Source organism: Phalaenopsis equestris, unplaced genomic scaffold (genome assembly GCF_001263595.1).
Source record: "Phalaenopsis equestris unplaced genomic scaffold, ASM126359v1 Scaffold000885, whole genome shotgun sequence".
Classification (NCBI taxonomy): domain Eukaryota; kingdom Viridiplantae; phylum Streptophyta; class Magnoliopsida; order Asparagales; family Orchidaceae; genus Phalaenopsis; species Phalaenopsis equestris.
In genome coordinates, this window is record NW_018165325.1 from 262,551 (window position 1) to 278,634 (window position 16,084).

Consider the following 16,084-nt stretch of genomic DNA (forward strand, 5'->3'; position numbering starts at 1 on the left):
CGCCGCTCGTAGTGGTTACGGTGATTCACCCTCAGCCCTATGGCTCGACAAAGACATTGAAGGTGTTGTGATTTTCCCACTTGAGATGATTAAAATCCTTTGGTTTCCTAAATAATCAGAAGAAAAAAAAAATATGATTAAAATCCTTTGGTTTCCTAAATAATCAGAAAAAAAAAAATTATGTAAACAAGACTACTCTTATCGAGAGTATTCTTGGGCAACCTCCAAGATGCAATTAACCAAAGGGAAATGTTTCTTTGGGAGATTCTCTTGTCCCATAACAAGCACAAAAACTTGATTCTCTTGTTGTGAGCTACATTTATAGGGTTCTCTTTGCGGATATGCTTCCAAGACATTTTTGATCTGATCCTGTTTTGAGCTCTTGAGCTATCATGTGAAGGTTATCTTATGAAAGGTTTTCACTTTTTTTTTTTTAATTGTTTGTTTATTTTAGTTGCATTTTCTTTCTTTTTTATTCCTCTTAAAAGAGAGACTTATTCAGAATGAGAATTGTACAAAGACGATAAGACAAGCTGACGACTCCAAAAGCTCAACTAAAAAGAATGAAAAAAAAAACAACTGCATCAAATCTAAACATATATACATTGTCAGGCTCGCCCGACAGCCTCGCTCGGGATCTAAAGCATGGAGCGAGTCTCAACCGATCAATAATCCCCAACATACCAAAATAATTATGCTAACCTAAAGTCAGATAAGTTCAATCGATCGGCTATGCCACTCAGCATAGCCGATTGAGCAAACCTTTGTGATCCGCAACCTACCGAGCTAGAACGTTGTCGAGCTACAGACTAACATATGTAAAATACTTACAAAACATTGTAATGCCACCGTTAAAATAAGGACAAACATGTAACTTTATATATCTCTTCTATAAATATATGAATCATTTTATGACAAAATAACTAATAGATAAAATTATTATTATTCATTGCTGTGCATTTTCCTCTTTGTCACTCTCTATGTCTTATACTCTATTACTTTGATATGATTCATAGATATATAAGAAGTCAACACTTTCATATATTTTTGAAAAATTGAGTGATTTATTAAATAAAAATCTCATTTTTTACAAAAATAGAAACTGATTGAGAAAAAGGAAAAAAAAGAGTCCTTAACATGATGAGCCCAATCAATGATCCCTCCAGCAATCTCCTCGAACTGCTCAAAGATCCTGCAACATCACTTCCGTTACAGATGTTCGACGAAATGCCCAAACGGCAGAAATATAGAAAATGGAAGAACATGCTCAATAATTCCTCAGAAAAAAAAAGGCCGCCTCACATGTCCTCCCATCTATTTCTCTCTCCCTTCTTAATTTATTGATAATTAAAAGGGCGTAGCCATTAGAGCCATGTGAGCTATGGTTAATGGAGTTTGAAAGCTTAGTGGTTGGTGGCCGCATCTCCATCATTGCATATGGCTGCTGCTGCTTCTTCCTCCTCCTCTCTCTCTCTCTCTCTCAAACCTGCATCTGAGGCTGTCTTCATATATTTTTTTTCAAATAAGATTTACGTTCATACCGCTCAATTCCTATGAATTTACATATCTAACACCCAATCTTAAATATTTATGCATGAACATGTATATTTCACTTTTTCAAAGTGAAGAAGTGACATTTTTGACATGATGTGAAAATTTTGGGTGGTATAAATGTGAAAAGAAATGTTTAGGTGTTAGGTTTGTAAATATATAGGAATTGATGGCATGAATGTAAATTCTTCTTTTTTTAATTAATGAGAGCTGTAAGGTTTTCTAATTATGAACTAACAACATGGAAAGATTCTGTGGAAGCTAATTATCAGCTTAATTAATAACTATTTTTCTGCTTTACAAATTGGAGTTTTGTCGTGATAATGGCGAAGATGTTGCCTTTTGACAGCACTGCATTTGTTTCTTCTCTTTTTTTTTTTCAATAAATAAAAATAAAAAAAAATACATCGAGCTCTTATATATAAATATGAATAAAAGTGGAATCATTTCAGATTGGAAACATAAATATTATTTGATTTTTTATAAATAAATTTATTTTTCAAAATCATTGATCTTAATTTGAATTATATGAGAAATATTTTTTTGGAAACTTGAAAAAAAAAAAAAAAATTCACTCATTATCTTTATTTAGCACAATATTTTAATTAAAAAAGCCATAAAATTTACCAAATTAATTTTTTTTTTAAAAACACTGACTTCTTATTAAATTGCTAAAATAGTCATTACCTATTTACACAAGTTGTTTAGTCCCAAAGTTTTGTCAAGCATTCATCAACCACTTTAAAATTGAACTTTAAATAGCCTGCTGGGGACTATTTTAGCCCCAATTTAAAAATTATGAGGAATATTTTGACACTATAAAGATATAAATAGTCCGGGGGCTATTTTGGTACTTTACTTCTTTGAATTATCCTTTTTTTTTTAATTTGTCATGATTGTTGAGTGGCACAAATGCCTAATATGAGGTTGTTGATTTAACACAATTTAAAAATTGAGTAAAAACCAATAAAATATTTATAATTTGTTCTGCGAGTATAAAACAAACAAACAAGATTATTCTTTTATTTTTTATTTGAAATAAAATAAATTTGATTTAAAACTTATTATCGAAGGATGTAATGGATTGTCATTATTAATCGAAGAAAATAGGTAGTGAGTGGTGAGTGGCGACGATGATGAAAAAATATCATAGTTGACAAAGAAATGCATTAAAAACAAACAAAATGATGAATTTTGGCGACGATGATGAAAAAATATCATAGTTGACAAATAAAACCAACATGTTATATTTGAAATGCATTAAAAACAAACAAAATGATGAATTCCAAAAACTTAAGTTCCATTGCATTCTTTTTAATCTAAAGCATATATTCATTTTATTTATATTTAATTTTCATAAAATCAAATAACACGACATACCAATTTATTTTTTAGTACATCTAATTAGATTCATCTATAATTCTCAAGCTGCAAAAATAAAAATAAATAAAAATCGTCACTCTCATTCGAATTAAGCACAATTTACATTAAGTTGTGAGGCCCATTGATAGAGATTATTTGAGTGACTCATGTTAGAAACACAACTAACTCTTGTGTTAAAATGTGAAATATATGGGTTGGAAATAAAACAAAGCATCTCAAGATATCGTATTCAACAAAGCAGCTCAAGATATCACATTCAACAACTCATCCTTCCATTAAAAGAAATGACATTTAACTCTTAAAAATAATTGCCCTCAAAACAACTTCTAAGAAAGTAATAACTGTTGAATCCAGATGAGTCCGATAGATCGTGTCAAAGTAATAAAGCGTTGGACCAATGAGAGACAATGGAGAGGGGGAGAAATGAGAGATAATGGTGAGAGAGAAGAAAGGGAGTTCCCCGGCTGGAGGGAAATGGGGTGTATGTAGACCCTTTTTAATAGTTACAAATGAGGGGTGCCCCCAAATATGTACAAAAATTACATATTTGGTTATGCTATTGAAGAGAGAACCAAAAGAAATTTTAATCATTTTTATTTCGTCCGTTAGATTGTTTCGAGATCGATGCAGAATTTCATGTTCATATTTCTTGACAAACTAAAGTGAGATGGTCGAGGGAAAGAGCTTGATTAGTGCAGTGAAGTGAGATAGCCAGGGGGGAGAGATTGATCGGCGGACAACTAGATTGTCTCGAGATCCATGTAAAACATTTTTAAGTATACAATAATAATAATAATAATAATAATAATAACAAACAAGACTATCAGTTAATGCGTGGCATATGTTGCTGGGCATGAGAATTATAATCCAATTTATGTACTTCAAATTTAAATAACGTGAAATACATCTTGCATTACCAGCAGTGTGATCAATGTTTAGACCCTGTTGGACCTTTTACCGTAGAGCACGATGGAATAATATATATATACATACTAAAGAAAAAAAAAATTAAATTTACAGGAAAGCAGAGAAAACTTGAAAAATCACCTCTTCGCTTCTATTCGCTTCTATAAAAAAAAAAAACTCCCACTTCGCTTCCGCTATCTTGAGCGCACTGAAAGCCAACTAACTGATGAAACTACAACAAACATAATGCCTAATGGAGTAGGATTATCGAGGAGTTGGAAGCAGCAGGTCAAGAAGAAGACGACGACGACGATGAGAGGCACAATGAGAAAAATTTTGTTTCTCCTATTCTTCCTCGCATTCTTCTCCTCTCATGCCACTCTCATTGTCGACGAAGCTTCCGCTCTCCAAGCCTTCAAGTCGGGCCTCATCGACCCCTTGAACGCCCTCAGAGACTGGAATATGGCCACTGCCCACGGAGCCGCCGCCGCCGCAGGCCGCAGCTGCCGCCGCCGGCCACTGCAACTTAACCGGAATCCACTGCAATGCGGAAGGCTTCGTCGAAAGACTCGGTCTTTCTCATATGAATCTCAGCGGCGCCATCTCCTTCGATGCATTCCGCTACCTCCCCGCCCTCACCCACCTTAATCTCTGCTGCAACTCCTTCTCCGGCTTTCTGCCGGAAACTTTACCTATCCTTGCCGAGCTGCGTGAGCTCGATATCAGCGACAATGACTTTGCTGGCATTTTCCCGGTTGGCGTCGGCTCCTTCCCGAAGCTGAGAACTCTCAACGCATCCGGGAACAATTTCGCAGGCATTCTACCCGAGGACGTCGGCAATGCGTCCCTTCTCGAAACCCTCGATCTCCGCGGTGGATTCTTCACCGGATCAATCCCTAGAACTTATAAGAACCTGCAAAAGCTAGTATTTTTAGGCCTTTCCGGCAACAACCTCACCGGCGAGCTCCCTGCGGAGCTCGGCCAGTTTGCCTATCTGGAAACGCTCATAATCGGATACAATGGGTTCGAAGGCAAGATTCCGCCAGAACTCGGCAATCTCACAAATCTCCGGTATCTTGACATGGCGGTCGGAAGCCTCAGCGGCCCTATTCCGGCGGAACTCGGGAAGTTGCCTTATCTCTCCGTTGTTTACTTATACAGGAACAAACTTCAGGGAGGAATACCAAAAGAGATTGGGAATATCTCATCCCTCGTCTCCCTGGACCTATCAGACAACTTAATCTCAGGCGAGATTCCTCCGGAATTAGTTCAATCGATTAATCTCCAGCTGCTGAATCTTATGTGCAATAAACTCCAAGGTCCCCTGCCGTCCAGCTTCGGCGACCTGCCCCACCTTCAAATTCTTGAGCTTTGGAACAATTCCCTCACGGGACCTCTTCCACCCAATCTCGGCCAGAAATCCTTACTACAGTGGCTGGACCTGTCATCCAATTCGTTTTCCGGGGAAATTCCTTTAAGCCTCTGTGACGGAGGCAGCCTCACAAAGCTCATTCTTTTCAATAACAATTTCTCTGGCCCGATCCCAGCCCGCCTATCCACTTGCCAAAGTCTAGTCAGAGTCAGAATACAGAATAACCGGATCAATGGAACAGTGCCGGCGGGTTTAGGCCAATTGCCGAGGCTGCAGAGGCTCGAGCTAGCGGGCAACGAGCTCTCCGGCGAAATCCCTGAAGATTTAACCTCTTCGACTTCGCTCTCCTTCATAGATTTATCCCGCAATAGTCTCCAGATCTCTCTTCCAGCCAACATCCTCTCCATCCCAACGCTCCAGACGTTCTCTGCCTCCGGCAACGAGCTCGCCGGCGAGATCCCGAACGATCTTGAAGGCTGCTCTGCTCTCGGCACTCTCGACCTCTCCGGAAATCGTCTCACCGGACCAATACCAGCAAGCCTAACAAGTTGCCAACGGCTCATTAATCTCAACCTCAGCAATAACGAGCTCACCGGCGAAATCCCAAAGGCCATCGCTTTGATGCCCATACTAGCCATTCTTGACCTCTCTTGCAATTCCCTCTCCGGCTCCCTCCCAGAGAACCTCGGCTCGTCCCCTGCTCTGGAGACACTTAACATCTCATACAACAATTTCTCCGGCCCGGTGCCCATGAAAGGCATCCTCCGAACGATGAACCCGGATGACGTCGCCGGCAACCCAGACCTCTGCGGCGGCGTTCTCCCCTCCTGCTCCGACGATCACCCCGCACCAGAGAGCTTAAGGAGACCAGATTCACATATCAAAAGCATTGTAACTTGTTGGTTTGTTGGAACGTCCGCCATTTTAACCACCGCCGCCGGATTTCTCCTTGCCCGACGGCTTTACTCGAGATGGTACATCGGCATATCATGCTGCCCTAACCGATTCAACAAAGATCTCGCCGACGGCGGCCCTTGGCCTTGGCTGCTCACGGCCTTCCAGCGCCTCAACTTCACCACCGCCGACGTGCTCGCCTGCATCAAAGAATCCAATGTAATTGGAATGGGCGCCACCGGCATAGTCTACAAAGCTGAGATCCCGCGCCACCACGCCGTCCTTGCAGTCAAGAAGCTATGGCGCTCGCCTGGCGGCCGCGGCGGCGATGACGCTGGCGAATTCGTTGGAGAAGTGAATCTCTTGGGCAGGCTCCGTCACCGAAACATCGTTCGAATGCTGGGCTATCTCCACAACGACATCGAGACGATGCTTTTATACGAGTACATGCCTAATGGGAGCTTATGGGAGGCGCTGCACGGCGAGGCAGTGGGGGCTGGCGGCGGCATGTACGAGGTATAATGTGGCGGCAGGGGTGGCGCAGGGGCTTGCTTACCTGCACCATGACTGCCACCCGCCAGTGATCCACCGGGACGTTAAATCGAGCAATATACTGCTTGACGTGAATCTAGAAGCGAGAATTGCTGACTTCGGCCTTGCGAGGACGTTGCTCAGGAAGAACCACACCGTCTCTACCATCGCCGGCTCCTACGGCTACATTGCTCCCGGTGACTACTCATTAAATAATAGTTTTATTTGAATTTTAATTTTATTAAACTTTTTTAAATTTATTATTCATGATTATATTTTACTTATCTTAAAATGAATTTTAAACGTTTAAATACTTTTCAAGCAATTTTAATTCTCTCTCTCTCTCTCTCTCTCTATATATATTATAACTAAATACAAGCATAGTATCAAGATACTCTTTGATTGCCTCAGAATACGGATATACAATGAAAGTAGACCAAAAAAGCGATATTTACAGCTTTGGCGTGGTGTTAATGGAGCTGATAACGGGGAGAAAACCGGTGGAAGCAGAGTTCGGCGAAGATCGAGACATAGTTGGATGGGTAATGGATAGACTAAGGGCCGACCGCCCGCCGATTGACGAGGTACTCGACAGGAGCATCGCCGGGCAATGCAAGCATGTTCAAGAAGAGATGCTTCTCCTTCTGCGAATCGCCCTTCTCTGCACAGCACGGTCGCCCAAGGACCGACCATCGATGAGAGACGTATTGACGATGCTGGCCGAGGCAAAGCCTCGTCGAAAAAGCAATGGGGCCAGCGAAGCCGTCTCGTACGTAGGGAGAAAGGATGTTAGGCCGGTGTTCATGCCGGCAATGCCGGATTCTGACTTTGTATGATTGGTGCATGGTTGACTTCAATTCATTCGATTATGAGTTTGTTCATATAATTGTTATGTATCTAGTATTTATTTGCTCTCTTCTTTTGTTTGAATGTCGAAATTTTATAAAGAGAATTCATGTGGAGATTTTACAAAGGATAATTAGGCAATGTTAATGCATTGTTATGGAGTGTTTTTGGTTAATTTGTAGGCACACCTCTTAACTATCAAACTCTTGAAAGCCAACAAATTATAGACTAGATTTCTCTCATGAAACTTACTTTGAGTACCTTATCAACTTTAGTTTTTAAGTATATGGTGTTATATTTTTTTATTTTTGAAGGAATTTTAAAAGGGTAATAATTAACGGATTCCTACATTGGGTAGATCTATCGGCGATAGCATATATATTACAAGAGTTCAAGGCATCCGCCACAACGAAATCAGCTCATGCAGTGTATTACATTTCTCATTCTTCCAAAATCACTGGTAGGGAAATCATTCAACACATCTCATTTCCTTCTCATGAGAATCTATTGTTGACATGTACTATTCGTAGCCTTACTACTTGTTTCTTCGATGAGTGGCTTCCCACATCTTCTGGTGTTTGTATCTAAGGCTACGAACTCCTTCAACTTTTTCACTCGGATTAACTCATAAATGAAATTTTGGAGGTCTCGACATTCCGCTAGATCATTACCATGATCCTGATGATGAGTACAATACATGTCTGGATCATGTTGATGAGTTTCACAGGCAGAGACTTTTTGAATAATTCTTTATTCTGGATGGCTTCGATGATTTGACCGTCTGCTTGTGGGTCTTCTTTCAGTTATTTCTTTGTGAGGAGATTCTCGTTCTTGCCGTTGAAAACATCTTAGAGGTGTGATTTGAAAATTGCTTTAAGATTCCTTTGATTAAAGCAATTTCTCATATTTCTACGATCTCTATGAGATTGCTTTCAAAATCTTTCTCCAATTCTAAAGGCTTGGAGGTGTTTGGTAAGGAATTATACTCCTCTGCTAAAGTGTGAATATTAGCCAGCTTCAGGAGCCCGACTAGGGTCTTGGGCTTTTCTTGGCCAAATGCATATCTAAATTGTTCTTCATCCAGGCTTTGAGCAAGTGCAACGAAGGGCACTAAGTTCTTGATATCCAACAATCTCACTTAAAAAGAGTGAGGAAGCTCTTTAGGATTTTTGAAGGCTCCTAACAAATCTTTAGGATGCCTTAGAGTTTTTCTGTGGCTTATGAGCACTAGCAAATTATGCCACAAACATATGCTTGAATTTTTTAAAGGAGACAATGACTGAAGTTAGGAAGTTATTGAACTAACATAAAGGTTTTCTTCTTAGTGTCATAAGGAATAAATAACACTTCAAAGCATGTTTCAGTTTTAGTAAACAAACCCCCTATTCAAAAGATGCCACTTGGTCGGATGGATCTGACCTCCCTTTGTAGGATTCTAAAGATGCTTCTGTGGTGTTTCAACTTTAACAATCTCTATTGAGAATGCAATCTCAAATGATTTTTTTTTTCACTTATTTTTAATCTTCTTCTTCTTGCTCCCTCGTCGAAGGACTTCGAGACTTCTCCCTCTAGGATGTGATGCTTATTTCTTCCTTCTTTCCTCCAGCCTTGGGCCAACCATTATGTCTTTTGTCTGGATAACTTCGGGCTCGATATTTCTCGTCATTGTGCCTCTTACTTATGGACCACTGACCCCCAATGATCTCATGTGTATTCTGTTATGAAATTTAGGGTGAAGAAAACACATGATCGACACAAAACCCGAAGAAGAACACTGAGATTTAAAAAGGTTCGGCAAAGATGCCTACATCCTCGGGAGCGAGAGGCGAATTTCACAATTTTAGAGGAGTTACATACCCATAAGGTTACACATCTATTTATAGATAAAACCCACATATAATTACACATATAATTACAAACACGATTACAAACACGCCCTCGCTCCCCCCAACTCACTAATCCAATAGACACACATCTTCACACCAAGAGACACACCTCTTTATTTCAGGAGACGCACCTCTCCAGTTCCAAGAGACTCCAAATTCATGGTATATGAGCCATACCTAACAATTCTCCACCTTGGCGAATATCCAACCTCTTAAGAGAAAATCTTCACATTGCGAATATCCAGCCCCTTAGGAGAAAAACATCACGAAGTTTCTTACACCGAAGTGGGTTGGGCAACCATGCCAACTAACAACTACAAACATTCAACAAGTTCAAGTAACACAAAAACTTATTGAAAATACCTGGCTTGGTTAAAATACCTGTTGCAATTTCATCATATGATCCAACAGAGTGAACTCCACCTATAACTGTACTCCCCAACAGTTTATAGATATTAATATCATGTTTCATAGCTCGTAATGTCTTCAAAGTTCCTTATTGTGTCAACAATCTGAAGTTTTCGGTTCCATCGAACTTCATTTCTCGAATTTTTCACTAGACATTGCCATTTGAAATTAATCATGCAGTGAACTTTTCGTCCCTTGTATTGAAACAAAACACACCATACACACCATGAAACAAAACACACCATAAATAAATTCAAATAAACCTGAAATTTCCTCTATCAATTGCAGCAATTTTCCCGCAGTTTCCTGCGATTCATGAATCAAAATTTTCACACGAAACACCTTTCCCGTTCGCACAAAAAATTCAGCTAAAATACTGCATACACCAGCCAAACTCCACCTGTCACAATTTCTCCTGCGACAAACCTGCAAACAATCCGCGAAATTTGCAAACTCCACCAGTCGCAATTTCTCCTGTCGCAACTCTACCTGCGACAAACTTGATAACTCTGCTGGCCGAGCACTATCTGTCGCAACTGCACCTGCCACAATTTCTGTGACAAACTTGCGAACTTCGCTGGCCGAGCACTACCTGTCGCAACTGCACCTGCCGCAACTCCTGCAATAAACTTGCAAACTCCTCTGGTCGAGCACTATCTGTCGCAACTGTACCTACCACAACTTCTGTGACAAACTTGCGAACTCCGCTGGTTGAGCACTACCTGTCGCAACTCCTGAGACAAACTTGCGAACTCCTCTGGCCAAGCACTTCCTGTCGCAACTGTACCTGCCGCAACTCTTTGCGACAAACTTGCGAAATCCTCTGGTCGAGCACTAAAAAATGACAAACTGCTTCTCAATGAAGCCTCTTCTTCCGCTCTTTTCCGCAAGAACTCCTTCATGCGCCAAATCATCGCAGAACTTCGCTTGGCCTCGAACTACTGCAAAACCACCAGAAAATTCTTCCTTCCTCCTGCGCCGATCTCTTCCGCCCTATAATCTGGCGCCTTGATACCAATTGTTATGAAATTTAGGGTGAAGAAAACACAGAATCGACATAAAATCATAAGATAAACACAAAGATTTAACGATGTTCGACAAAGATGCCTACATCCTCGGGAGCGAGCGACGAATTTCACTATTTCAGAGGAGTTACATACCCATAGGGTTACACATCTATTTATAGATAAAATACACAGATAATTATAAACATGCCCTCGCTCCCCCTAACCCACTAATCCAAGAGACACACTTTTCACACCAAGAGACACACCTCTTCACACCAAGAGACACACCTCTCCAAATCCAAGTGACTCCAAATTCCTGGTATATGAGCCATACCTAACATATTTTAGTTTTGAATCGAGTTTTATAAACTTCTTCCCCTACTTCTTGGATCATCATCATCATTTGTCTTCTTAACTTGTTCATTTATTCTTGCACGAATTCTCTAGTGTAGTCCATCATATGCCTTGGCCTTTTTTGGATCTTGTTGTTATGTTTATGCATGAACTCTATTGAACTCTATTTTCACTATATATTTTAGGATGATGAATCTTTTTAGGATGGATCTTGTTGTTATGTTTATGCATGAACTCTATTTTCACTATATATTTTAAGTGAGAAGCTAATTTTGGAACTTCAATTTGACATGTTGAGAAATAGCTATGTAATATGGCTTACCACATGCAGGAAGCATGCGGCCCTTAAGATATCTATTAGTTGAGAATGGTTGTCACTTTATAAATTTGTAATAATAGACTTGAAGACAATTTTTTTTTTAATAGAGGGATGTCATTAGTTGAGAATGGTTGTCACTTTATAAATTTGTAGTAATAGACTTGAAGACAATTTTTTTTTTATAGAGGGATGTCATTTATTTATTTATTTATATTATAGTTAATAATTAAATTATTATCATTTTATTTTTAAACAATACAAATAATTCGAGCAATACAAACAGTTCGAACACGAACAAACCGAACAATGTGAACAATACAAACAATTCAGATATCTCAAATATTTTGAACAATTTGAATTAATTTCAAACAAATTAAACTGAACACGAACAATAATTTCACAAATAATTTTAAACACATGCTTATTCCAAACAGATATAATTTCAAACTGAGCAACAGGAATCATGTTGGGTTTATTTGCGGCTCTACTTCTATATATTTCGAACAATTTGAATTAATTTCAAACAAATCAAACTTTCACAAATAATTTTAAATACGAGCTTATTTCAAACACATATAATTTAAAGCTGAGCGAACAAGAATCATGTTGGGTTTATTTGCGGCTCTACTTCTATTACTTTAGAAGTCAGAGGAAAAGTCTGCGAAGGACGACAGTCTCGACAGTAAGGCCTGGGCCGAACCCGAAGAGCACGCCCCACTCCGGCCCATCTCCGGTGGGCGCCTTCCCATTCTTGACATCCCGACGGCGCATCTCATCAAGTATATAGTGGACGCAGACGCTGGACATATTGCCGTACTCCGCCAGCACATGCCTGGCCGCCCAGAGCTTCTCCGGCTTCAGCCCCAGCTTGTCCTCAATCCCGTCGAGTATGGCCCTCCCCCCCGGATGCGGAGCCCAAAATATGGAGTTCCAGTCGGAGATGCCCAGCGGCCCGAAGGCCTCTTGCAGGCACCTCTCTATGTTCTCCGATATAATGAGCGGCACGTCCTTTGCCAGGGTGGCGATGAGCCCCCCTTCTTTCAAGTACCCCCGAATGGCGTCTCCTGAATCCGGCAGCGTCACCTGAGCCGTCGAGAAGATGCTGAAGATGGGTCGCTCCCCAGCCTCCGCGTTGGGTTCCGTCCCAATTATAAGAGCCGAGGCTCCGTCCGCGAACAGCGCCTGTGCGATCAGATCGTACTGGTGTTCTCGGGAAGGGGAGCGGACCAGACTGGTGGTGCTCTCGGCGCATATGACCAGTACCCGAGCTCCCCTGCGGCTCTCCGCAAGACATTTGGCGAGGCGGAGGACGGTGCCGCCCGCGAAGCAGCCCTGTTGATAGAGCATGACGCGTTCCACGCTGTGGTTGAGGCCCAGAATTTGGGCGGCTTCGAAGTCGGCGCCGGGGAGATTCATGCCGCTGGTGGTGCAGAATATGAGGTGGGTGATGCTCCTTTCGGGCTGCCCCCATTCCCGTATGGCATTGCGGGCGGCCTCCGCGCCAAGCTTTGGGATTTCGGAGCACACAATTTCCTGCCTCGTGTTCAGCGAGGGTTCCATGAAAGTGCGGAGGCAGGGGTTCTGTTTCAGCACCTCTTCGTTCCACACGAAGTGCCGCTTTCTTATCGCGGTTCGCTCGCCTGCATGCATGTCATAAATTAATTAATTAATATGATCCAGTGTTGATAAGAAGACATTAATTGGGAAGGTAGCAGCTGATTATTACGTACAGATGCGGCGGAATTTGTTCTTGAGGTCCATCAGGTGCTCGCTGTTGTGAACACGAAAGTAGAAGTCGGGGAAGGAGTTTTGGTCGATGGAATTTGGAGGGAGAGCTCTGCCGATGGCCATGATTGTCGCCAACCCATCTTCCTTCTTTATGCTTTCCATGTTCGGCATTCTAAGATATATATATGTATATGTATAGGGAGAGAAGAAGAAGGCTCTGCTCTTCAGTACTTAGTCTGCAGTGTCTCCTCCATGCTTCATTGCTCTATATATAGGCCTGCGGTAGTTGGAATGGTGGAATGCATGCGGGCGTAAATATTTGAATAATTGATTAAGTAGATTCTTTACTCGAAAAATATTAGCGAAAATTTTAGGGACCCTAATTTAGTTTAGTTAATTATACCAATTTCTGTCATGCTCTTCCTTTGAAGAGAATATTATATCAAGATAACGCACATTGATATTAAATAATTAGTGGTTACTATTAAATATATAATTAAATAAGTTCTACCTAATTAAATTTAATTTAAATAATATATCTTATATAATATAAGCAATCATGAAATTTACTATAGAGCATTTAAGATATTAATGGTTAAAATATAACAAGCATTGTTTGTGAACATAAATGAATGACTTTGACTTTGATCAATTTAGCTTAGAGACTTTTAAAAAATAATCAAATTTGTTTACAACTAACTTGAAGTTAAATAACATGTTGGAGTATTAATCGAGCTAAGTTTTAGTTGTTCATCAAGTGCATTGGTCACTTTGCAGCCCTAGTAGCATGCAATAACTAAAATCCATTAGACCCTTCAATTAATTTTGGCAGATTTTTTTTATATTATTTGCTTATGATTACATTTAAATTCATTTGAACTAAGTTTCAAACATTTTTAGTGTCAATGAAGTTAAAAAAAAAAATTATATCAGGAGTTCTGATGCATTTCTGCATCAGGACTTCAATCTTAATGTGCCGCTTGTATGATCTAGCCCCGTCATGCTTTAAACTATTTAGTTTTTTTATTTAGTTGGGTCGAACCGTACACGTGACACATTGCGATTGAAGTCGTAATGCAAAACTACATCAGTTTCTGATGTAATATTTTTTCCAATTAAATAACATCGAAGAGTTAATCATTTGTCCTTTTCACACACAAAAATAGAGCTCATTTTATCATTTCAATAATTTGGCAAAACTCTTTGATCGAAAAGTTCGAGAATTTTGAAATCTAAAATTTGTGTCTAAGTACATGTTAAATCCATTGAAATTTTTTAGGTTACATCATGGATCTAAAATAAATTATTATTTACTAATTAAGATGATAAATTAAGCTAATGATTGAGATATTGTTATTAATTAAGAAAATGTATAAGACTAAGAATAGTCTAGCTTGATTTTTTTTTTGCATTCATATTAAACGACTAAATTATTATTTTCCAAAGAGTAAACATTAGCTTGGAGTCATCCTATTCCTTCATTTATACTTTATCTTGTATTTTTTTTATCTTTTACAATATAAGATCATTTGCCTTTTATTAATATTAATAACAAGGAATTCCTCTCGCATGTTCCTGCTCTTGGATTACTATAGTTTAACATATATAATTGTATTGATAATATCAGAATATAATAAGAACTGATAATATTGAATAAAAAATTTAGTCAAACAATTGTGGAATGTCACTCAAATTCATTAATATAAAAAAGCGCATTAATGAGTCAATTTTGTAAAGCTAACTGCCAAATTGTTAAAAGACTAAAAAAGAAGTAAATGGGCCAAATGTTATAAAATTATTTGTAAAATTGTTAAGAGAAGAAAATAACACCTAAACTTGTTCGTGAAATTATTAAGAGAAAAAAAAAGAGTTTTTGAGAAGGGGCATTTACATAAACGCCACATAATTCCTATGTATCCACGTATTTAACACCTAAACTTCACTTTTTTATAATTTATATCACATAAATATATCACTATTTTAACTTGAAAGAAATGAAATAATCCTTTCATTCATAGGTAACGTGGCAAATATATAAAAATTGAAAATTAGGTTTTAGATATATAAATACAAAGGAATTAGGTTGTATGCAAATCTTCCTTTTGAGAAATATTGTGAATATTTTAGATTTTTTTCCTTCAAAAATAAATCTCTTATGCATAACATATTTAATTATAGAAAACTCATTGTCATCACACTACACAAAAAAAAAAAAAAAAAAAAAAAAAAAAGAAAAAAAAAAGATCTCAAATATAATCTTAAATGTTCCATAAAAAGTATAAACAAGTGAAAAATAAATCTGCTCAAGTTAATTTAAATAACCTAGCACAAAACCGTGTTAATTTGTCAAACTGATTCGGTCAAAGAAATATTAGTGGACTGTTTTTTTAATATTACTAATTAATTCAACTGGTTTTTTATTTATATAATCTTATCCTCTTGAGTTCAATATAACTTACAAAGTTTTGTTCAAAATTTCTTGGATTTGCTAATTCTTAGATAATGGCGGCTTACACGTGACTGAACTGGTCGTCATTGAGCTGGAAGCCATAGCGCGGCTGATAAAGCTGAAGTATGCAATGATCTCAAAAAGTTTTATCATAATGGAGAAATTATTTTAGGTTATTCTACAGCATTTTCATCATGTTTTTACATTTTAATCTTACAAGTGGCACCACGCAAGTATAACAAAGAATTTGAGCATGACCAAGTGAATTTTGCTCAAACAAATTTGACATAATATCAATTTTCTCATGAGCAATACAAGTGAAAAGAAATATAAGGGTAAACTAAGTAAAGTTTGAACAGACATGAGGCTTATATCCCCACCTACCTAAAAAAAAGAATATTATTGAAAAAACTTTTCTAAGATCATCATCATATTATTGAAACAACATCA

The 16,084-nt window shown here is 38.7% G+C and overlaps 2 protein-coding genes across 2 annotated transcripts; one reads left to right on the plus strand and one right to left on the minus strand.

The window, feature by feature from the left end:
• Window positions 1–4,023: 4,023 nt before the first annotated feature.
• LOC110032194 (MDIS1-interacting receptor like kinase 1-like) lies at window positions 4,024–7,528 on the plus strand. The gene is given in 4 exon segments (XM_020735738.1): window positions 4,024–4,305; window positions 4,337–6,600; window positions 6,602–6,834; window positions 7,049–7,528. Coding segments are annotated over 4 exon segments (3,141 nt in total). The 5' UTR covers window positions 4,024–4,086; the 3' UTR covers window positions 7,474–7,528.
• Window positions 7,529–12,102: 4,574 nt separating this feature from the next.
• LOC110032208 (bibenzyl synthase-like) lies at window positions 12,103–13,371 on the minus strand. The gene is made up of 2 exons (XM_020735761.1): window positions 13,188–13,371; window positions 12,103–13,097 (listed from the first exon to the last, which is right to left on the minus strand). The coding sequence occupies exons 1-2, from the start codon at window positions 13,354–13,356 to the stop codon at window positions 12,103–12,105; spliced, it is 1,164 nt and encodes a 387-aa protein (XP_020591420.1). The 5' UTR covers window positions 13,357–13,371.
• Window positions 13,372–16,084: the final 2,713 nt, after the last annotated feature.